This window comes from Wolffia australiana, chromosome 1 (genome assembly GCF_029677425.1).
Source record: "Wolffia australiana isolate 7733 chromosome 1, ASM2967742v1".
Classification (NCBI taxonomy): Eukaryota; Viridiplantae; Streptophyta; class Magnoliopsida; order Alismatales; family Araceae; genus Wolffia; species Wolffia australiana.
In genome coordinates, this window is record NC_135835.1 from 12,044,895 (window position 1) to 12,069,390 (window position 24,496).

Sequence of the window (24,496 nt, forward strand, 5' to 3'; positions counted from 1 at the left end):
ATTGATCGACCAGATAAAATATTTTCTGTTCATGTAAAATGACAAACACATTGTTAAATTGATAGGACAGATAAACACCCTACTGTGTAGTTAAAATGACAAACAGATTAATAATTTGATCGGCAAGATAAATTATTTGCTGTGTATTTAAAATGAGAAACATATTGCTAAATCGATAGACCAGATTGATACTTTGTTGTGCATTCAAAATGTCAAACACATCTGTAAATTGATAGAATCATAAACCTCCAGGCCCAATCAAAGATATAGCAAGCTAAAGAGCATTCTGGAAATTATTTTTACCATTTTGGCTTGATTACATGATGCAAAATCTTATTAAAGAAAATTATAATGTACGTAGGGTCATAAAAATGCACAAAAATGTACGTTATCAGGGATCCATAAAACTCTAATTACATAACTAACCTGATTAAGATTTAGGCACCAAAGTATGTGTGCATTCATATAAAACTGTTTAGTAAATTATTTTCAGCGTCCGAGTGCTATCTGCAGTACAATCACTCATGTTCATCACGTGAGTATAATTCCATATTAACATTGTGATAATGAAATGCATGTCATCAGGCACCCCTGAAATACCAATGTATTAAGTAACCTGATTAAGATTTGGGTATCAAAGTATCCAAGTACTTAGACAAATCAGTTACCGAAATAATTTTAGAGAGTCCATGCTAAGTGCAGTGCGATTACTGATACTCGTCGTAGGACTTTGATTATATATATTTAACCTAACGAATTATTTTTTATCGTGTCAGAAAATCATGTAGATAACGCTAGACAGAAAACAAGGTTTAACACTACCGATCATTATATTGGGATCCTATCATTAGTCACTTCTGTCATCGCATGCCTTCGAGGACTTACTTGTACATCCCACATGGGTGATAAAGAATACTGTCTATCTCGATGTACTGAAAGAAGCCAAAGGTTTGTGATAGGGTTGTCTCCCACACAATTTTATTCACCCATTCTTTCTTCGCATCCAAGCTTCTCGCCACGAGCAGCGGCAGCGAAAATGGAACCACATATACCCCTGAGTTTTATTACACATAGTATTATGTACACATACCCCTTAGGAAAATGGAACCACAGAAAGACAAAATATGTGTATCCCACCTGATTGGGGAATTTGTTCTACCTTCAACATTGGTGATCTATTCTGGTATCGACCTCTGCCAACAATCATTGAGCCTCACAGCCCCTTGGTAGTGAAGTGAGCAAGGGACACTTTCCATTCCCACCAGTTTTATCCCCAATGAGACATGAGCATGTTGAATCAGTAATGAAGTAATTAACGATGCAGGGGAGCGGCTGGACCACAAGTTCCTTATTTGTTGGCAAGGTTGGACGTCATTTGATGATACATGGATTTCAGAGGCAAAACTTCAACGACTTTGTCTGGAGCTTGTTCAGCCCTTAGACGATGCCATTCGCACTAACTCCTCACAGCCGAGTTCTTCCCACCCCCATAGGATGATGGAGGACCATCTGGAAGACCGGGCACGAGTTTGTGAGCAGCCACGACATGGAGCTCAAGCCGACGCGAAGAATCCAAGCTTCAAATATCCCGCTTGATGACATGCCTCCAGGGTTTATTTTATTTCATGTGTTTTTGCTTTTATGGATTTTATCTGGGACATTAGGGGAAGGTCCTCATCATTTTGGACATTTCCCCTAATTCGGCCCACTTGGGCTATCCTCTCTCTAATGGATATTATGTGGTTGTCAAGTCAATCACACCACCATGTTTATTTAAGTTCATTAAATAAAATATTTATGTTCATTATTATTCCGGTGTGATGTTTATGATGGAGTCCATGAATACGTGCAATGACATAGTGAATTATGATGAGATTATAATACAGTAATCACTAGTCTTTAAGCATGTTTTCTAAATATTCCTATTCGATGTATAGTCAAGACGGAAATTGAATTATCCGGATAGAATAGCACTAGCTGATCCTACTTATTGATGGCTCACGCCATCCTGACCCATCGAAGATGCATCCGTGCCACACGCCATCGTCGTCGACCGCCGGGTGAATTATGCTCGCCTATCGTTTTGATTTCTTGTCTTCTTCGTTAGTTACGTCTCGTGTTTTTTTTGTACTCGTCGAGTCACTTTCGTCGCATCCCGACGCGTTGATCATATGTCTATGTGTCTTCATCGTCATGGGGAGGGTGTCCTTTGTCATTTTGGACTCCCCTCCCTTGTTTTCCCCTTCCTTTAGGTTTCATCTTCCCTTTATTTTTGTAATGGGGGCCCATTATATAAGGGCCCCCTTAATGGAGCAACACCCCTCTCCCTTTGGGTTGACCTCCTTAGGCCCACTTTGATTCAATTTATAGGGGAAGAGAGGGGTGCCCTAAGGAAATCAGACCAGGAAATTTCGAGTTGTGATTTTAGTTCAGTTTCTTGGTCTCACCCCTTTGAGAGAACGAAGAGGGGAGAAGAAGAGAAGGGAGAGGAAGGAGCATAGAAGGCCCAGAAGAAGTGGTGCAGGAAAGGGGAAGATTTCGCCCACCCTCTAGCGGGTACCCATCCCCAAGTGCTTCCAGCAAGCGAGGGAGCGCTCCCGTTCATTGGTGGCTCTTCCGCTAGGTGCTCAAGACCTATCTGGACTCGGCCTCGCTCAAGACTTCCCGGATCAGTTTGGTGTTTCGTCGCCCTTGCGTGATCGGATCTCCGTTGATTGATCCTCTATGCCACGTTGTTCTGATTGCGGCCAGCCCCCAAGTGTCACTTCGGATCAACGTCCGACCTCCGTGATCACGTCCACCGATCCTTGAATCAGTTTGACCGCGCGTCGCACTGTCAAAGCCCCCAAGTGCCACCTCGGATCACGTCTGACCTCCGTGACAATGATCGACCGATCCTTGAAGCGTTTTGACATGCGATGCCTGTCAAAGGTGGAGGGAACATTTGCAGAAACACACCTGCTCACGCACGTCAATGAGAAGAAGGAATTGGAACGCCTGGTCAATCAGGTCACACCCGACCTTAACATGTTGCCAGGTTTTCCCCAGCCGTAGCTACGGGTCGCTGGGACTCTTACCTAGACTCCCAAACGATTGACCAAGTATGGGCAAGATGTAACTAACGAAGAAGACAAGCAAGCAAAACACGATAAGTGAGCATAATTCACCCGGCGGTCAACGACAATGGTGTGCGGCACAGATGATGTCTTCGACGGTTCAGGATGATGTGCTCCATCAATCCTCCCAGGGTCGGAAGAACTCGGCTCTAATGAGTTAGGGTACCTGGTGGTGGCGGCTGAAGAAGGTCTGGACGTTGTTGGCATAACTCGCTCTCTGTGGTACGCAAGTCGTCTGCTCCTGCATGTAAGAGCCTTCGTGGTACCTCGTCCCCTGCATTATTAATTACCCCAAGCAATATACGATCGATTGACTCATGCCAATCAGGGAAAATCATCGGGGCAGTGGTCGCGGCAATCTCACTCATGTTGGAGGAGGTTTAGAAAGGCCGGGTCAGAGGGGAGAGAAGGGGCTCGGTACGGAGTCGGGCCTGCCACGTTAAATGTGGAGCTGGTCCCCCATGAAGGAGGGACTTCGACGACGTAGGCGTAACCGCCCACTTGTTGGAGGGTCGAGAACGGGCCGGCGCTACGAGCATGTAGCGTTGTGGCCGACCCAGGAGAATAACTCTCCAGCCGAATTCTCACCATCACTTAGTTCCCCACATCAGACACTCGGAGTCGGTGGTGCAAGTCGGTAGCCTGCTTGTACTTTAGATGCATATGTGTGGATCTAACATGATGATGTTGATGCAATGGCAAAACATGGTGGGTGAATGCATAATGACGTCGATCTACGAGTGCTAGGGTATGGAGTTGTCGAGGGACATGGCCGTTGACGACCTCGGGTGGGCTCAACCTGGTGGTGTGGGCCTCCGGGGAGTCATGCGCGTGCTCGGCGTGTAGGGCAACGGCGGTTGGCCATTTCCTCACGGATGGCACCGCTGTCCCATCGTGTTTGCTACTGTTCATCCTTGCATGGGAGAGTGTGGGGTTTGCACTGGGTCGGGGAATCTCTTGGTCGAAGCCGCTAGGGGTTACACGTGTTCACTCCAAGCGAATGGCGCGGGCAGCCGGGCAGGCGACATGGTGGGTCGGTCGATTGGCACGTGCAGCCCTGGTAGCGGAGAGAGTGGCACGGATGGCGTTGTGTGCAGCGCGGGTCTTTTGACTGGTTGTGCGGGGGTCCGGCGGGCGGCGCGGTCGGTGGGGCATGATGTCATGTCATCGATCTCGCATCCAGGCTCTCGGGGGGGCAGGAAGGCATACGATCGTTTGCCCGACTATTCTGGCCAGGCCCCTCTTCGATGTTGGTTTCATGGTGTAAGGGTACCACGTGACCCGTCGTCCTTGATGCCAAAACGAACACGTGTTCACTCTGCCGGCTATAGTGACGTCGTGGTCATAGATCGAGGGACGACCCAAGATAACGCTTCCTACCTTCATAGGAAGGACGTCACAAAGGACGGTCTCATCGTACGTACCCATCTTTAACGGGACGTGGCATTGTTGCTTCACCTGTAGTGACAAAGCATGAATTCATGACACATCGTGAGGGGTAGGATGAGGCAAGCCGCCAACCCTAGTCGGGCGACCATCGCGTCAGATATGGCGTTGACACAACTACCACTATCAATCGTCAACTTACACGCTTTCTTGTTGATTTTGACAAATGTGTAGAAGACCAATGTTCGTAGAGACATATCGGCCATCGAGGCTGTCCTCTACAGGACAGGCGTAGTGTTAACCTGTGACATAACGTCACGTGGGACGGACATTCCAGTAGTGCTTGGGCAGTCAGCGAAGATGCTAACGAGTCACCGAATGCTAGGGCGTAGAGAGGTTGTTGAAGTCATACTGCCATCCACTATCTAGATATACCCAACCAGGGGTCGGGTGACTCGTACCTGTTCGCGATCACCCCTTATGCGCAATAGTCATCGTTGTGTAACTGCTATAGTTCTTCGTTCTGGTCTTGCTCAGCCTCTCCCGTATCGATCAGGAGGGGCGAGGACGGACATGGGCTAGCTCGGTGCCCTTTCCCTTGGCACTTGAAGCACGTAATTGGTGCTTGTCTGACGATGGTGCTACGGGCTATAGTATCACTCGTGACGGCCCGAGCATGTGGGGTAGAACCCACTGACATAGCGGGGGCAATTCCTTGCCCCCGAGTGTTTTGGGAAGCCTGAACAGTCGCAGGCGGTGTGATTCGAGTGGGCATGACTCGAGGCACGGTGTGAGTGGCATGCGCAGTAGCCTCGTCATTCGGATGTTCCATTTGTTCCACTAAGTGGTAGGCCTCGTCGAACTCTACGGGGTTGCATTTAAGAACCTCACTGCGTAGGGTCGGCCGTAGCCCGTTGGAAAATGGATCGATGATGATTCGGGGGTCCTCCACGAATCGACATTGCATCTGCCACTCCTCAAATGCCTCTATATATTCCATTACGGTAAGTCGACCTAGCCTAAGATTGAGCCACGCGAGGAACAAGGACATCTGATATTGTCAAGGTACATACTTGCTCCTCAACTTTTTTGCCATTTTGGCCCATGCTGTGATGGGTCGTCCTTGTCACTCGGCGGCGACACGCTCGTTTTCCCAGAAGATTTTGGCCTCTCCGCCAAGTCTCGTCTCTGCATACTCGACGCATAAGTCATCGTCCATGCGATAACACTAGAAGTAGGAGCTCATGTTCGACTCCTAGTCGATGAATTTCTTGGATTTTCTCGACCCCTCGAAGACGGCGACGTCGGCACGCACACTCTTCTAGATCCGAGCATGGTGCTCTTCTTGTCGGCGTTCGTCATCGTCTGGGCGTTGTTCGGGCGCCCGATAATCCCCTTGACGCGGGTCGGTGCATCGTCGAGGTGGGGTGGGGGTGCGGTTGTGGTCATCCTAGTGTCAGGTATGACCGTTGTGCGGTGCGCAGATGTCGGGCATCACGCGGGGAGGGTACTGGGGAACCTCGTCAAGTTCCTCGTACTGGCGGTGATGAGGTCGGACGTAGGCGTCGCGGCGGTCCGGTGGATTGGCATCGTGCCTACAATCGTGGGGCCGGACGTGGTCGTCACGGCAGCCCGGTAGTTTAGCGTTGTACTCACGATTGAAGGGCTGACGTGTTCGTCTCGGCAGGTCAATCGGTCGGCCTCATATCCTTGACCGTGGTGCCGAATGCGTTCGCCTCAGCGGGCCGGTAGGTTGGCTGCATAATCACGGTTGTTGTGTCAGACATAGTCGTCTCGGCGGTCTGGTGGGTCAGCCTCGTGTCTTCGATCGGTGGCCAGGATGAGTCCATCTCGGCGGGCTGATAGGTCGGCCGCATAACCACGATCGTCGCGTCGGACGTAGTCGTCTCGGGGGCCAGTAAGTTGGCCTCATATCCTCGATCGTGGTGCTGGTCGTGTTCATCTCAACGGGCTGTTAGGTCGGCCGCGTATCCACGATCGTCGTGCCAGACGTAATCGTCGTGGCGGGGCGGTAGGTCAGCTTTGTGTCTTTGGTCATATTGTTGGACGTGTTCGTCTTGGTGGACCGGCAAGTCAGACTCGTACCAACGGTCGGAGTCCTCCCATGGGTATCGTCTATCCCAGGCATGGACGCCATGTGGTTAGCGTGCGAGGTGTCGAGCGGGGCGCCGATCTCGAAGCTCCTCATCGGGCCTCCGGTCGTGCTCCATGTACTCGTCATCATAGGGGCTCCTCAAACGTTCCGGGTGTCACGCGACCCGAGGTGGGTCGCGGGCTCCCTCTAGAGCCATGGGCGCCAGTGTGGTGGCGGGTACTGGAGGTACGGGGCGTGCGAGCATCTGCTCCACGCGCTCAGCAATGGCCGTCATAGTGCGGAGATACAACCCTTGCTCCTCGGATGGGTCCTCCCGGGATCGGCACTGTTGGCGCGGTCTTCTTCGGCTGCATCTTGTTTGTCGACTGCGTGCGGCGACGGCCCGGGGTGTGGCCTTGTCAATGGGAGCTTTCCCGTGTGAGCGACGACTTGTCGTTGCCCTATCCTCGTTGTCACTTGGTGACGAGACACCTAGTGACCGCAGGGAGCTATGTGGGAACCGCCGGTGTCCACAGTGGGCGCGGGTCTGCCCACGTGGACCGGGTGGTCCAGCGGGTGCGGCCTATCCGGGCTTCGTAAGTGGATGTGATTGGGAGTGATTAGAAGGGAGAAGGAGAAGGTCTCTAAATAATTCTGGCCTGGATGAATTACTTTCAAGGCCTTCCTTATTTATATTAAGCGGGTATTTTTTCATAAAAACCTCCCAAACTTAAGTATATCTTCCAACGTCTAAAAGACCATTTGTGTGCAACCCTCTAGGCACATATATTAGTCTAGTTAACGTCTCCAACAGCCCAATAACATTTATTGGCCTTCCAAATTAATTAACTATAACATCATATAGATTAACTATACCTTTGCATTGGAAGCAAAGATCATGTGCTCGAAAACTCAAGAACTCATCTTTTAGGAGCTTGTGGTGCATCGCTGGCAGGGCTCCGTCATGCTCTGTGCTTGTGGTGCCAGTTGTGTCTAGCGGGGATCAAGGGGGTGCTCCCTCGAGGGGACGAAACAGTCGCCCTACACAACAATTCCCCTAATCTTGGACCTTGACGAAGATCGGCTCCCTCTCAAATGCACATTCAATCGGTTCCTTAGGCAGAGACGGTTTACCTCGACGAGTAGAGCAGGTTAGAGGGAGGCATGAAGAGCATGCATCACAATGTCGTCAGCGAGTGCGGGTAGGTAATCCATGAGCTTCATGAAGTAAACGACCGAAGCAGGTAAGGAGAGGGTACTAACGGGAATCACAATACATCATTCTTCAGAACTTGCCTCTATGGAGGAAGGGCTTAAGTAGGCCAATGTGCCGAATAAGCTGTCTTTTGAAATCCGCCCAGTCATGGATACCGACATGATCACAGATGTAGCAGAACCACGTTGATGACTTCCCGTCTCGGTATGCGGAGGCAATGTGTAGGCATTCCACATCGTCCGCCAAGGTGGCATGAAAATGATACTCGATGTGTTGCAGCTAGCAATCGGGGTCAATGTCAGGAAAGATGGATGGCTTGGTGGTGCGGTGACAGGAGCAATCACGATCATGGTTAGTATCTAGTGGTGGTGATAGTCCACCCGGAGCCCCGATGTAATGCACGCGAAGGAGTCGGATTGAGCTTCAAATTCGTCATCCGCCTCACCCCAAAGAATTCCACCCTCATGGTCATGGCAGGGGAAGGAGGACAGGTAATTGGCCAGTAGCAATTTGAAGGCCACAAACCCTTGTCCCAAGCGTGATCAACCCAGTCCGCATGAGTGGTGAGCAAAAGACGTGCCGGATCGAGACGATAGTGCCTTGGAATGGAGCGGCCCAGCTCGTCTAGGTGCAGATTAGGCCTGCCCCACCCAGGATGGACCCCAAGTGAGGGGGAAGGGGTGTGGGTGGTTGGGCCCATTCCCATGCGATTTGGGCCCAAGGCGAGATGGGACGCCTTCACTAGGAAGGTGGAGGGGGTCCACTTTAGGTGACCAGGCCAGGGGTCAGCGGACCAAGCTTCAAATTCATCTCGCGGTCTGCGACCGACATCGGTGGCCCGTTCGGGTCTACCAGTGCACGGTTCTATGTCCCCCCTGGGTTGTGAGAGGGCATTGGGGCAGCCCCTATTACGATGGCAAAGGTGGCGGTCGTGGTGGCAGAAGGTCGGCCGCAAGGTGACAGCGATATGGCAGCCATGGAGGTGGCAACAGAAGACCCGCATTTTCTTCATCAAACATAGGGTTCGATACAACAAATTCCATAGCAAGGGGGGGCTAGGCCGCCCTCATGTGAATGGGAGGGATAAGGCTCATTCCCACGTGGTCTGGACCCAAGGCAAGATGGGTAGCCTTCACTAGGAAGGTGGAGGGGTTCCAGCCCAAGTGCCCTAGGCTAGGGGTCACCGAACCAAGCTTCAAATTCGTCTCACGGCCTAGGCCAATAATTGGTGGCCGTTTGGGTTTGCTAGCGCAGGGTTCTCTCCCCCCCTTGGTTGCGCAAGGGCATTGGGGCAGCCCCTAAAGCGATTACAATGGCAGAAGCAATTGCGGTGGCCATGGCCGCAGATGGTGGAATGCCAGCCACAAGGTGGCAGCAATATGGTGGTCATAGAGGTGGCAGGAGAATACCCACATTGTCTTCATCAAACATAGGGTTTAGTGCAACCACTTTCGTAGTGGCAAAGGTCTGTTGCGAGACGAGGTATGCTCCCTGAGGTGGCGGCGTCGCTGTAATGGCTTGCTAATGCTGGTGCGCAATCATCGAGATTTCACCTGCTCAGCTATGGGTGAGATATGGCACTCCATCATGTCAGCTACAGCCTTAGCCAACTCTTTGTTGCCACCTATCGAAGAAGAACATTCTGATTTAATTTCAATGGTGGCAGTGGCAGCAATGGAGACAATGACAACAACGGTCATTGCTCGGCACTGGGACGATGTCAGGCCTGGGAGCACAGAGAGGGAGAGTCGTGACTGGAAATGGGTAAGGAGAGTGGTACTAGGACTCACAATGCATCATTCTTCTTGCCCTACCTCCAAGGAAGAAGGGCGTAAGTAGGATCCGAAGCAGGCTGGGCCTACACTTCTAAAATGGGCCACTAGCAGATCATATCAGCTTCTTGATTAAAATATGCATATAACCGTCCATCAATTTCCGAATGCCTTAGGGGTAAGTACAGACATCCCATTCACGTCATTCCGTTAAAACATTACATCATTTGCGAACAAAAGATTATTAAAACAGAGGAATATATCATGTACCTAGCAACTAAAGCCATCATAATTGAGCTCAGATGATATATCTGACATAGTATGGCAAATCAATGTGGTACAATTGGGTGATGTGGCTATCAGTTAGGTTAGAAAATTAGTGACTTTTGTGGCTGTGACATTACTTCATGATAATTTATCAAATCAGATTATTGCATTGGAGCACCTGGCATAGTGTTTTGTTATTAAGAATCAAATCTATAAGGGGCATAGGAATAATCACTACTAACCAGAGTTGTTTAGAAGCCAATGAGAGACACAATAGGAAATCATCAAACTAATTACATACATTGCTCCACCAACAGCATCCACTGCACTATGCAAACATATAATTATGTCAAAGCATCTTGCTCCATATACTGAATAGACCTAATGAAGTGACTGCTACCTCTAATACCATGCCGCAAATAGAATGGGTAGAAGGAAAGAGACAAGATTGGGAAATGAAAACTGGTGGAAAGAAAATCTTACATGAGATGACTAATTGGCTATTCATCATACTGCATCGCAAGTAAGAAAGAAAGCTTATATTGAAAACCTCACTCACTATGTTTGTAACTAACATAAATAACCTCAAAATATTCTTCCAATGAAACTCACCATCATTATTTATCTTCAGTGATGTAACATTTTAATCAATCAAATATAGCAAGAGAAATAGGAGACTGATACTTACAATCAAAAGCCATTTGGAAACACATTTTCCAAAATACCAGAGACATGCTGTGGTGCTGTAAAATATGTACATCAAAGAATATAGGCTCATAAATACAGTCTAATGACCCGACACAGTAAACTTTCCGGCTCTTGCATATGCCGTGCTCAAAAAATAAGAATCAAGCCCAGCTCACTTTGACAGAAGTGAGCAGGCACACTGGGCCTCCCGTTTATTCACTGCAACCTCCGTCAATGATGCATAAAACCCTCTCCTGCAGCTGTCCAAGGACCTGTGCAAAGAGAGTAACAAGGTCAACAGAGAAAAGACGACAGTTCTCAGAAAGTCAACACAAGAGGGGTGAACAGGTTGACCAAGGGGGAAGCATGGGCCCATTTCTCCACCCGGCCTGCTGCTTCCTTGAGCAGAGAATAATGGTCCATCGCAGCCCGAGACCAGATGGAATTCTCCGTGGCATCGGCCACCCAGAGCCCATTGGGCTCATCACGGGCCCTCTTGACAAGGTTACAGAAGCAGATCTTGATGGCCAAAAGCGCAGAGATAATATCAGAATATTATTAGTAACAATGATAATAGTTTGAGTGTAGTCAATCTGTCTGATGAGGGGGAGAGAACTTACGTGGCAGCCAGAAAGAGTGGGGCTGAAGAAGAGTGAATGGTCGGGATCAACAGCAGGTAGGCAGAGGCTGATGGCAAGGAGGCAGCAGTGATGCTCTTCCCAGGATCCGTCAGTTACAAATATCCACTGTTTCTTCACATGCCCAGAGGAGAACACTTCCCCCACATGCACAATTATCACTGCAGCATCGAACTCACTGCCAGGAGAAAGAAGCCAAGTTGACCTTGCTCTGGCCTTTCTTTTATATGGAGAGAGAGAGAGATTATTTACCTAGATATTGGAAGTTTCCCTAAGGATGATAGTTGCACTGGAAAGCGCGGCCTGAAGAAGGGCCTGCAGAGAAGATGCATCACCAACTATATGGCGTGTCTGAGCACCAGACATGGGCCGACAGGCAGCAAGAGAGAGAGAGGAAGGAAGAGGAGATTGACAAAGTGGTTGCCAGAAATCAAAAGAGTGAAAAGGATGAGGAGAACAGATAGATGCATAAAAAGAGAGATGGAGCAAGATGAAAAAACGAGGGGGGAAGAGGAGAGAGACATGATTACATAGAGAGCAAAAGGGATGTGGTAAAGATTTTGAGAGAGAGGAATCAAAGGGACAGTGAAAAGAGAGATGGAGAGAGAAAAGATAGAGGAAGGGATAGACGGGAATTGGATAAAGAGAGAGTGCTAGAGAGATAAAGGTGGATAGAAAAAGAGAGAGGGAGAGGGAGAAATAGAGATTGAAAGGTGGATACGAAAGATAAAGGAATAGAGAGAGAAAAACAGATAAAAGATGGATAAGAAATGAGAGGCAGACGAGAGAAAGAGAGATGAAAATGTGGCTAGGAAGAGAGAGAGAGAGAGAGAGAGAGGGAGAGGAGAGAGAGATAAACGTGGATTGAAAAAGAGAGCAGGGGAGAAAGAAAGAAAGAGGTAGGACCAAAGAGAGAAGAATAATCTTACTCAAAGAGTTCGGTTGCTGATGGAGGAAGAGGCGTCCAAGTGCTTGTGGTTCCCCTAGCTTGCAAGTGAAGAGTATCATGGCAGGCACTGAGAGGGGTGAGTCCCGAAACACTATACATCTGCCCTTCCTCAAGATCAGCTCTCTGGATCATAAAAGTCAACAGTCTCAAGTTCAGAAAAAAATAATAAGAAAAACAGAAGAAAGAAACAAAAAAAATGACCTGCTGCTTCGTAGGGTTCCATATGACAACCAATCCCTGTACAGAAACTGATTTTTTTCTAGAAGATCCCCTAGGGTTTAAACCCATCACTCTTACTCTCATGAAAGAACTGACATCTCTAGAACCCAACCCTTCTTCCTCCAGAGCTTTCTCTATCTTCTTCACTATAGCGTTCTGGCTCTTTACCTGGGAATGCATAAGCATATAAATAGATGTTCAAGTATATAAAGAAAGAACTTAGAAGTAAACATGAAATAAAGGGACCTCTTTCTTGGCCTGGTAATTGGAGACGGAGATCAGCTGTTGAGAACTCATCTCAGCCATCAGCACGTCGGGCTCAGCAGAAGTCTCCAGCAGCTTGAAAATCGTGGCACCCTCTTCACTGTCCTCTTCATTTTCTTCTAAAAACTTGTCTTGCTTCAACATGATTTCCTCAGCAACTAACAGACGCCTGCAACAGAAGCAAAGATTAGCAGTAGCAGATCTCGATTCGTTTAAGGTTTAGGCTTTGTGGGGAAGTTCAGACCTCTGGTTTTGAAGATAAAGAACCTTATTTTCCATTTTTTCAGATCTCACGACAGAACCGCCATCAGGAAGCCTGCAAAGAGATTTTCATTCTCTCTGGTTAACCCGTTGAAGCAATTGCAACCCGTTTTTTTAAGAACATTAATCACCTCTCCTTGTAAAGAATTGGATAAATGCGTAAAACCCCAACCAAGGTCTTAGGAACTTGACCACCTGCAGGTTTAATGGAACTAAAAGCCAATGGAAATCTGAAACCCTTGCCTGGCCCAAACGTCGAGTGGTGAGAGGAAGATGTAATATTAAGTAAACCATGAGAAAAATCGACTTAATAATAAAATATTACGCACGGAATCCCAGCCGCTCAGCCCAATGTGCTCGATAAGTCCCATTTATGTGTAGCTGAAGACTAACGGACTTCCAAGCCTGCTGATAATCCCCAGTCAATTAAAACTAACAACATAGAAGTAATTAGGAAATTCAGGATAATAGAAGCAAGGCAATGCAGACCTCAAGACAGGAAACTGTGCCAGCCCATCCAAGCAAGGTAGAGCCCCATATCTGAGAAAAGCATGTGTCAACAACTAGCTCCTACTAATAGAAAATCACTTGAAGAGGAAGTAAGCCCACCCGAAGTTTCTGGCCTACAAATATACTGCCAGAGGTCGCATGATTTGAGAGAGCTGAGTCGAGGTTTGCATTTATCGAATACCTGTGCAGTGAACGTAATTTACCTCGCAGAACTCAAAATCTGAATAAGTAAAAGAATAATTGTGTTATTTTCATACCACCCATCAGTTAATTCAATTTTCCTTGCAGCGGGTATATCAGAGAACTTCAAATTATCGGTATCACCATCATGTTCTCCGATCTTCAAGCTGGTTGCTTTCTTATAATTCTTGGAGACGGGATGAATAGCAGATACGCACAGAACAAGAATGGAAGAAGGCGATGCATCACCATCCAGAATTCGCTTTACTGCAGATCTGTGGCCATGTTTCACCTCGCGTTCATACCTAAAATGTATAGTGGCATTAAATAGTGAGATACGAAATAACTGTAGATTAACCCAACTACCTGTATTTCAATTCTTCAAGTACGTTGGTAGTAGTCAAATATTTGGCTCTGGCAAGCTCTGGGTAGCCCCGTTCAAGACTAGCAAGCTTCCAAATTATCCATTTGTAGTGATTTTGAACCCACCTATGAGAAAATAGAGAATAAAAACTAAGAAACCAACACGAAGGTGGAGCAAGGACACAAAAAGTTAAAATTTTACTCTTTGGTCGCATTCAGGGATGAAGCACCAGCCTTAATCAGCAGATCTTGAAACCCATCCGGTCCAATCCCCTCACAATCAGGGGACACTTTGAACTTGTATGCGGCTGCTTTCTCTGGATTCATGGCGTTCATGTCATTTGGCAAGCTCTGCAGCAAAGTCAGCACCTAGTCAAAAAAAGTGATTCTAACCGCACCAAACTGAAAGAGAACTTCACTGACCGACAATTGTAGACTGGGGGGCCCTCCGAAAAACTCATTAATACTCTTTCTCCTCTGCCTAGGAGGATAATGAGTGGACAGCGATGAACTCGGACAACAGATTTCGGCAAACGATGAGTGAGATTGACCTGCAGAAAATTAACTTCGAATCGATTGTCAGGGAAATGAATTACCACAACTTTCCTTTAGAACATTCTCTGTTTACTTACCAGAATCTAACGAAGAGAAATCTTTGCGCATAGGGGTGGTGAACCTGCGGACCGATGAAGTGTTAGAACTACTAGAAAAAATGAATATTACAAGAGATAATGAAGATTATGGAGTTTGTTCACGAAATGACAGACAAACCTGGAGCTTCTTGGCCTTTTGAATGGAGAAATGGAATTTTCTCGTCCTTGCCCTCTTTTCTCGCCGGAGGAAAGCACATGACTTGGAATATGGCCACTTCCTCTATTCGTGATGTTGGCCAGAGGCGCCCTTGGGGCTATTTTTTCTCGGTTCCTTGTTAAATTTTCAACTTCACGAGTATTACTCTGATTTTTCATCAACCTATTTCCGACGTGCAGCATTTTATCACCAATCTTGTTCTCCATTTCGTAGATCTTCAATAATTTATCATTTGAAACTATCGGAATCGAATAGCTTGCAGGATTTCCATTCAGTAACGGGTAAGTGTCATCGTCACCAAGAAGGATCTTTGCTCGTCTAATGGCATCATCGGAAATGGGAAGTGACCTTCCACCTGCTGTCTGAAACTCAATTGGATGAGATATTGGGGCAGATAAAGGGCATCCGGTTTGAAATGAGTTAGCACTCGAATTTTTCCATCCACTTTCCATATCCCTGGTTGGATGATAAGTCGCTTCATCACTGTAACTTGAATTATTGATGTCTGCCTCGCATGTTCCGAATCCACAGCTTGGATTGGCTCTCTGCATCATGCCTATAAAGCAATATGCAGCCATTGTTCCATAACCAAATCGACAAGCATAATAACATGATGAAGAAATTAATGATGACGAGTTTCATTCAACAATGAAATGGAATTCTTCACATTTAAAAAAAATGCAACCAGAGCAAATACTTTTGTAAAGTTAAAAAGAAAATATGCCAAATAAATGCCAGAAGCCCTCCGCTTCCTTACCTATTTCAACCCCTTCTTTCTCTTGGAGAATAGAAAGAGCCTTTTCAATTGAAGATTGTTTCAAACCCACGGGCCTCCCCAAGCCAGTTAAGAACATTGGAACACTAGGTTCACTTTCAGGCATGTTTGCTGCACGCATACAGGAGAGATCTCGTAGATTAAATTCCTCAAAAAATCTTTCGTGCATCATCAGTTGACTAAATATGAACAGTGGATCAAAGTCATCAGCTTCCTTACCCTTTTCCACATGATCTTCCTCTTGGAAAATAGAAAGAGCCTTTTTAATTGAAGATTGTTTCAAACCAACGGGGCCCCCCAAGCCAGTTTGGAACATTGAAACATCAAGTCCCTTTTTCGACATGTTTGCTGCACGGAACCAAAATTGACCTTTAAATTTCAACAAAAAACATATTTTTCTTGTATTCGTCAGTTGACCAAATATGATATGCAATAGAAGTCGTCAATTTTCTTACCCATTTCCGTCTCATCTTTATCCCGGAAAATAGAAAGAGCCTTATTAATTGAAGATTGCTTCAAAGACACGGGCCTCCCTGACGAAGTATGGAACATTGGAACACCATGTACCTTGTCAGGTATGTTTGCTGCACGTAAACCAAGGAAATCTGGAAGATTAAAATTCCTCAAAGAGGAGAATTTTTCTTTGCATTGTCAACAGAGCTGTCGTGAAATGTGATAGCAGTCGCCGGTTCACTTACCCATTTCTATTTCATCTTCCTCTTGGAAAATAGAAATAGCCTTTTTAATTGATGATTGTTTTAATGAGACGGGCTTCCCTGACCCCGTTTGGAACATAGGAACACCGTGTTCACAATCAGTCATGTTTACCGCATGTATACCAAAGAAATCTGGAAGATTAAAATCCCTCAAATATGAGTAATTTTCTTTGCATCATCAATAGATCTTTCGTGAAATGCGATAGAAGTCAGTTTCCTCACCCGTTTCCATCTTCTCTTTCTCTTGGAGAATAGAAAAGGCCTTTTTAACTGAAGTTTTTTCCAATTCCACAGGACGCCCCAACCCAGTTTGGAACATTGGAACAGTAAGCTCACCGTCAGGAATGTTTTCTGCAAGTAAACAAAGAAATAAGGAAGACGAAAGTTATTCAAATATAAAAATATGACAGATGAGTTAATTAACTGACACCATGTCCTTAAAACATCATTAGCACGACAAAGAATAAACGTCTAGGACACAATACATTTCTAGCTTTCTATGACAAAACTTTTAAAGTACAAATCAGTCTCATATTGGGCCTTGAAAAATGGAAATTATGGCTTTGTCTCACCAAGATCAGCAAAATCGTGGGGAAAAAACAAAGTTCAAGATGATATGGTCAAAAAGAGCATCTATTTATTTGGACATCATTAATGGGACAGATATGAATCTATTGAGAGAGGTAAACGTTTATTTACAAGAGAGAAACGGCTAAAAAAGTGGAAAACTGCGCATGATAGTAGAGGAAGATTGGAGAATCACAGCAGATTACAACTCCCTTCACACGTTATTCTCCGATCTACCTCATGGAAAATGTTACTTTTAAGAGGAAAACTAAAATTTGCGTTCATAATTTACAACATCAGTTCCAAATGGTATCAGACAGGGGCATGAAATCTATAGACAGAAAGTCAGAACAACAAACCCACCAGACTCTTCTGAAAAAACTTCCTTCAGCGCCAACTGGGTCACATTTACAATAAGGTAACGACATAAATGCTATGTACTCTAAGTGGCTTTAAGAGCCTAGCAGTCTGCCAGAATGCCCATCACCACAGAGCTTTAAACGTCATTACGAAATGATTCTAATCAAAAATAATTAAAGGTAGGACCTTTGCGTGTAAGTAAATCCGATTCTCAAAGCTGAAAAGCTTTTTTTTTCTAAATGATGAGGAGACACGATGTCTGAAACTTGTTGATCTTTGTTGATCTGAGTATTACATGTCTTTATTTTCTCTCTCTTGTTAGCCTATTAAGGGCCCTCTCTAGTCAGCCCATTAGGGCTTCCTATAAAACCCTGTAATCTCTTTCATTTGCTATCAAGAATTGTTCTTTTCTTGTTTACATGGTATCAGAGCCCTAACCCTAACCCTAATCTGGGTTTCCTGGGCTCGACCTTGCGCTCCGATCTTCGGCGGTTCTCACGACCGCCTGATCTCGCGCCCCAGTCTCTCGCCGTCTCGCTCCGGGCCTCCCAGGCGCTCGCCGTTCTGACGTCCGCCGTCCCAGCGTCTTCCGCTCCGGCGCCCGCCGTCCCGGCCCGCGCCGCCTCGGCTCGCGCCGTCCCGGCTCGCGTCGCCCCGGCTCGCGCCGCCCCGGCGACCGACGTCCAGCGCTTCGCCGTCCAGCGACCGTCGTCCCGGCGACCGCCATCCCGGCGCCCAACGTCCCGGCGCCCGACGTCCCGGCACCCGCCGTCCCGGCTCCCACCGTCCCGGCGCCCGACGTCTCGGTGCCTGCAGTCCCGGCTTCTCGTCGTTCCGGCGCCTTCTGACTGTGGTCTACTATGCTTTCATCATGACGAACCCGGTTGAAGCCCAGACCTCTACTGTTACGCCAGACTCGACGCCGGTATCTACGCCACATGCATCTGCGGTGCCTCTCGAGCCCGGGAATTGGTCGTCCTCCTCTGGACCATCCTCTTTGCCTCGGATGCCTCCGGATGGTATGTTTACTGGATTCAATCTCCTGCAATGGCGCCAGTACGTCCAGATAACTTTAAAAGGGCGTCTCATGCGCCATCTTCTAGAAGACGGACCTTCCCGGACCGATCCCAAGTATTATGACTGGCTGGACGTTGAGGGGGTAGTTCATCGTTGGCTCTTGGACAGTATTTCACCTAGTGTTAAAGGTGAATTCATGTCTCTAGAGTCGGCTCGGGCGGTCTGGGAAGCAGCACTTGAGAGCCACTCCAAGAAGCACAACATTGCGACTCTGTACGAATTGATACATCGGGCCGCTAACCTGCGTCAAGGGGACCGGTCTATCATGGAGTACAGTACGGAGCTCATTTCGTTGTGGAATGAAATTGACTACTACATGCCGCCCGACCCCCATTCGGTGGACCGCCAATATACTCTTCAACCGGGTTTTCCAGTTTCTTATGGGACTGAACCCGAATATGAAGTTGTACGGCTCAGCTTATTCATCGAGACTGGTCCTACCTTCAAGGATGCGCTCCACAGTGTGCGGGTTGAAGAATCCCGCTTTCAGCAGGCCCAGAACTCGGCTTCGGCACTTGTAGCTCATTCCTCTTCGTCTGCACGCCCATCGTCGACTCCACTACCCGGCTCTTTGCCACATGGTCCGACGGCTCGGACAGAGGATTCTCCAAAGGGTGATCCTTCGCTGTTTTGCAATTACTGCAAGAAGCGAGGTCACTCTAAGGAGACGTGCTACAAGCTTCAACGGAAACGCGCACAACCGAGCAACCTTGCTGCAGCCGCCTCGTCCGTGCCCCCCCCGGGTCAAGTGCCTATGTTGTACGGTCTTCTCCCGACTAGTGCCTCGCCCGCAAGCTTCACTCCGGAAGAGATGGAGCGTCTACGCCGCTTGCTTGATCCTCCAGTCGTGGGCTCATGCTCCTTGGCCCACGCAGGTATGTCCACCAGTCTTCCCACACCTACATCCTCCTGGCCATTCTTTTCCTCTTCCACTTGGCTTCTTGATTCCGGTGCCACCGCCCACATGACCCCAAATCCTCGAGCCTTTCAAACTTATGCACCCGTTTCTGGCTCCTCCAAAGTTAAAACAGCCTCCGGCGATCTTCTCACCGTGGCGGGTATTGGTCGTGTGGCCCTTTCCTCTTCTATGCATCTATCTAAAGTTCTTCATGTTCCTCGCCTTACTCATCATCTTCTCTCCCTATCTAGCCTTGTTCGCGACTTGAAACAAGACCTTACCTTCTCTCCTGATTCATGTTTTTATCGTGATAAGGTGTCGGGGAGGACGATTTCCATTGCTGAGGAGCATGAGGGGCTCTATCTTGTTCGTCCTTGTTCGAGTTCTCTTGCTTTTGCTGCTGCGGCAGTTTCCCTTTTGGCTTCCCACGAGCGTTTGTGGCTTCTTCATCGACGTCTCGGCCATCCTTCTTTTGCTACTCTTTATCGTCTCTTTCCTAAACTCTTTCAAGGCCATTCTGTGGACCGTTTTGTTTGTACTGCTTGTCGAATTGCCAAACGTCATCGTACCACGTATCCTATCTCGTCTTCTGATTCTTCGACCCCATTCTCCCTTATTCACACCGATGTGTGGGGGCCTTCCCCTATTCATAGTACTTCCGGTTCTCGGTGGTTATGCATCTTTATTGACGATGCTACTCGATTCACGTGGGCATATTTCTTGAAGAACAAATCGGAGATATCTCGTGTCATTCCTCAATTTTACTCCCTTATCCAAACTCAATTCTCTATATCCATTCGTCGTTTCCGCTCCGACAATGCTAAAGACTACATTAACACCACGTTAAGCACCTTCTTCCAAGACAAAGGCATTATCCATGAAACTTCTTGTCCCTATACACAACAGCAAAATGGCGTTGCCGAAAGAAAATTCCGTCACATCTTTGAAATGACTCGGAGCCTTCTCTTCCATATGCATGTGCCCAAGTATTTTTGGGGGGAAGCCGTCTCCACCGCCATCCATCTTCTTAATCGCCTTCCATCTCGAGTGCTTGACTACTCCACTCCCATTGACCGTCTTCAGCATTCCTTTCCAACTCTCTCTCTCCGAACTCATCTTACTCCTCGTGTATTTGGATGTGTATGCTATGCGCCCAATTACCAACTTGGTCGTGATAAACTGGATCCCCGTGCTATCAAGTGTGTGTTTGTTGGCTATTCTTCCACCCAAAAAGGCTATTTATGCTATCATCCACCCTCTCGTCGGTTCGTCGTCACCAAAGATGCCACGCTTTGATGAATTGCTTCCTACTATTCCTCCTCCTCTCCTGAACCCTCATCGCCCCCATCTCCTCCGATCCACTCAAATTCCTCATCCTCTCCTCGTCCCTCTTCACCGGCCCCCGACGTGTCTCCGCCTGTTGCTCCTCCAGCAATTGTGCCTCCCGACCCGCCTCCGCCGCCGTATCAGTCCCTCTTGTGGAGCCTCCTCCAGTATCTGCTCCTGCGCCGACCCTTCTGCTGCACCTTCTTGATTCCTCCGCTCCCTATCCGTCGCTGCCCGCCTGAAAACGCCACGGTATTACCCTTGCTCGTCGCAAGCCTCGGCTTCCTTCTTCGTCTCCTGCTGCCCCGTCTCCCTCAACCTCCACCCCTCCTGCCACCTCCTCATTAGCCGTGCTGCCCTCTTCCCGTTCCTCTCCCCTCTATCCGTTGGCGGAATCTATCTCCTCTCATCGCCTCTCACCCTCTTATCATGCCCTTCTCACCTCCCTTGATGCCACTTCCCTTCCCAAGACGGTGGACATTGCCCTTTCATTTCCGCATTGGCGTCAGGCCATGGCGGAAGAACTTCAGGCTCTTGCTCACAATGAAACGTGGGATCTGGTTCCTCTACCGGCCGAGAAGCATCTCGTGGGTAGTCGTTGGGTGTATGCTGTGAAGCATAATTTTGACGGTTCTATTGAGCGCCACAAAGCCCGGGTTGTGGCACAAGGGTTCACTCAGAAACATGGCATTGATTATCAGGAGACCTTTGCTCCCGTCGCCAAGCTGAATACTGTGCGGATCTTATTGGCCCTTGCTGCGGATCGGGGCTGGATTTTGCAACAATATGATGTGAAGAATGCTTTTCTACATGGAGAGTTGACTGAGGAGATCTACATGGCATTACCTCCTGGCTACACTTCCTTAGTGCCATCGTCTCCGCAGTCTGTTGTCTGTCGCCTGAAGAAAGCATTATATGGCTTGAAGCAATCTCCTCGTGCCTGCTTTGGTCGTTTCACGACGGCCATGCAGCGTCGTGGATACCGTCAGTGTAATGGTGATCACACCCTTTTCTACCGCCATTCCACGTCAGGGGGAGTCGCTATTCTTCTTGTGTACGTGGATGACATCATTATTACGGGTGATGATACGACGACCATTACTGAGCTGGCTATGTATCTCTCGTCGGAATTTGCTATTCGCCATCTTGGCCCGTTGAGGTACTTTCTTGGCATAGAGGTGGCCTATTCTTCCAGCGGGATCTTTATTTGTCAGAGAAAGTATACGGTGGACCTTCTCTGTGAGCTTGGAAAGGAGGACGCCAAGCCTGCTTCGACACCGATTGATGCGAACCATCGACTTGGTGTCGATGCGGATGAGGAGCTTGCTGAGCCTGGCCCATATAGAAGACTTGTGGGAAAACTGCTTTATCTCACCCACACTCGCCTGGACATTGCATATTCAGTGGGTGTTCTGAGTCAGTTCATGCAGACTCCTCGCATGAGCCATTTTCAAGCTGCTCATCGTCTCCTCCGTTTCCTGAAGGGCACCATTGGCCGTGGATTATTGTTTCGTCGCCATACCGGCCTGCGTCTTGAAGTCTACACCGATGCAGATTATGTCGGCTCTGTGGTTGATCGTCGGTCCACATCTGGATATTGCACCTTCTTGGGCGGCAATCTGATTACTTGGAGGAGCAAGAAGCAGAAAGTGGTCACTCGATCGAGTGCTGAAGCGGAGTTCCGTGCCCTTGCGCATGGTCTGTGTGAAGCACTTTGGATTACCCAGCTTCTTCGTGAGCTACGGTGTCTAGTTCCCTCTCCTGTCCAGCTGTTCTGCGACAACAAATCGGCGATTAGCATTGCTCATGACCCCGTTCAGCATGACCGTACAAAGCACATCGAGATCGATCGCCATTTCATCAAAGAGAAGCTTGAATCGGGAGATTTTTGCATGCCTTATGTTCCGTCCGCTGAACAGCTTGCAGATATCTTCACCAAAGGGCTTCATGCCCCTAGGTTTGAGGAGCTCTGTTCCAAGCTGGGTGTGGATAACATCCACGCTCCAGCTTGAGGGGGAGTGTTGATCTTTGTTGATCTGAGTATTACATGTCTTTATTTTCTCTCTCTTGTTAGCCCATTAAGGGCCCTCTCTAGTCAGCCCATTAGGGCTTCCTATAAAACCCTGTAATCTCTTTCATTTGCTATCAAGAATTGTTCTTTTCTTGTTTACAAAACTTAAAAAGAAGATCAAAGAAAACTATATCTAAAGGACCTACCCAGTCCATCATCAGTCTCGGGTAGCATGCAGTGCCCTAATATTCATGAAGATATTGAATTAACAATCTTAATACAATAATTGTAATCTCCGATTGTAAAACCGTTTGGGATTATACAGAAAAATGAAAATATAGCCATGGGAACCAAAAAACCATCGACTGCATAGAAAATAACTTTTGGAGTAAGAAGAGCACTGCAACTACACGACCAAAAAAAAATTTTGAATTATACACGACCAAAAATAATAAATATATGTATTCGAATTAGAGCATTAAATGTTGAGTAAAGAATATTACCGCCCTCTCGCAAGTGTGGATTGTGCATAGATGATGCCTTCTCGAACGAAGATTCGCTCACTTTTGCCAGATTTCCTCCACGAAAACAATAAGTCGGCACAACACCCACCCCTGGAGTGCTCGAGAACAAACAAGCATGACCTAGAATTCAGAATCCTCTAGTAGAGGTGAAATTTTCTGATTTTATCGAGAAGGTAATTTAACATTCTTTTGCAAGTATATGTTATCTGTTATGCGGTGAAAATCATACCACCCAAACTGGATAGAAGTTCGGCACACGCAACTTTGATAGCAAAAGATGAAAATAATAGTAATTTAATGATCAAACCTCCTGCTCGATCAGAATCACCAAGAACCACTTCTGCCTTCCTAAGAGAGCTCTGTCTCAAAGTAACAGACCTTCCAGATGCCGTTTTAAACATGGGAACCCCTTCCTCGATTCCATCGTCACCTTCATCCAGCTTCGCAGATGCTGATATCAACCATGGAACAGAGATATCAGAGCCCAAACTGAACATACTAGGGGCAATACCCATCAAACATTTACCTGAAACAAACAATTCCGACATGGAAGGCATACAAGACGACCCCGCAAAATCTCTCATCGGAGTCAAAACTCTAGCACGCTCAGCAGGAAGTGAGGGGCCATCTCTTACAAAAGCCACCCAGATGAAGCTACCGTCCGGATCTTGTAAGATACGCCATGCCGGAAATTCCGCCATCTTGTTCATCTTCCCGGCGTTTCTCCGCCCTCCGGCGACCTCCGCCGGCGGGAGTAGAACGCGACGGATCTGGAGCGCGGGAAAACTCGGAAATCTCAATTTCTCAAATTTGGAGGGATGACTTATTTATAGGGCCTCCCACCGCATATATCGGACCAAATAACGGTCCTAAGCCCAAGGAAATTTTAGGATAATGATACAGGGAGATCAGCTATCCATCTTCACCGATATCCCATATTCGGATATCAGATGACTATACTTACATCTATAGTTCAGGATCATCCCGGACGTGGACTATGGACGGGACGGGACTAATTTCGTCCCATCCGACGTCCGGAGTAAGTTCAGGGACGAAGGACCAAACGGTTTTTCGTCCAACGGTAAAAAAACCATCCCCTCCAGTCATACAGGGACGGTTTTTCGTCCCGTCCAGTCCTCCCAGGACAAATTTTCGTCCCGAAACTTGTCCCAGACGAAAAAAACCCATTTTATATTTTTAATATATTAATATGGATTTTTTTCAAGTTTTTAAGGGAATTACTGAGGAGATAGAACGCAAGGACATATGTACAATTATTTCTGAGTGGCGTCCATTCACACGCACGTAAAATTACAGGGACTTTGATGCAAATAGTCATTGCAAGGCAACGTCGCAACATCTCAACCATCGGATGTGAATCCGGCGGTTTTCCGTCCAGATTCGTCGTCCATCGTCCGAGACCCCTGGACGGACGGTTTTTTTGTCCCACGGGATGAAACCGTCCCGTCCGGTGGTCCCCGAGACGAAATTTCGTCCCAAAATTTTTCC

At 47.6% G+C, this 24,496-nt stretch overlaps 1 protein-coding gene across 4 annotated transcripts; it reads right to left on the minus strand.

Annotated features, from left to right (window-relative positions):
• Nucleotides 1-10,536: 10,536 nt before the first annotated feature.
• On the minus strand, nt 10,537-23,787 carry LOC144706749 (protein BREAST CANCER SUSCEPTIBILITY 2 homolog B-like). Of its 4 annotated transcripts, none has more exons than XM_078579786.1 (26): nt 23,514-23,787; nt 23,295-23,438; nt 22,967-23,077; nt 16,447-16,575; nt 16,207-16,356; nt 15,964-16,092; nt 15,728-15,856; nt 15,491-15,619; nt 14,695-15,289; nt 14,556-14,599; nt 14,347-14,474; nt 14,126-14,274; nt 13,927-14,049; nt 13,638-13,865; nt 13,480-13,561; nt 13,360-13,410; nt 13,200-13,275; nt 13,002-13,065; nt 12,854-12,925; nt 12,592-12,778; nt 12,328-12,513; nt 12,107-12,249; nt 11,430-11,492; nt 11,160-11,355; nt 10,894-11,058; nt 10,537-10,811 (listed from the first exon to the last, which is right to left on the minus strand). In XM_078579786.1, the coding sequence occupies exons 1-26, from the start codon at nt 23,695-23,697 to the stop codon at nt 10,752-10,754; spliced, it is 3,717 nt and encodes a 1,238-aa protein (XP_078435912.1). In that variant the 5' UTR covers nt 23,698-23,787; the 3' UTR covers nt 10,537-10,751. The 4 variants fall into 4 exon arrangements, with proteins under 4 accessions (XP_078435912.1, XP_078435896.1, XP_078435904.1 ...); XM_078579770.1 differs by having other exon boundaries at nt 13,002-13,113; XM_078579778.1 differs by having other exon boundaries at nt 13,200-13,278.
• Between the last annotated feature and the right edge of the window lie 709 nt (nt 23,788-24,496).

Excerpts from the sequence above, each read along its gene's own strand:
- LOC144706749 (XM_078579762.1), bottom strand. The coding sequence starts at position 23,697 with ATGAACAAGATGGCGGAATTTCCGGCATGGCGTATCTTACAAGATCCG. Across the intron at positions 23,439-23,513 it reads GTCGGAATTGTTTGTTTCAG|CATCTGCGAAGCTGGATGAA; the intron begins GTAAATGTTTGA and ends GGTTGATATCAG. Across the intron at positions 14,050-14,125 it reads TCCCTGAATGCGACCAAAGA|GTGGGTTCAAAATCACTACA; the intron begins GTAAAATTTTAA and ends ATTTTCTCATAG.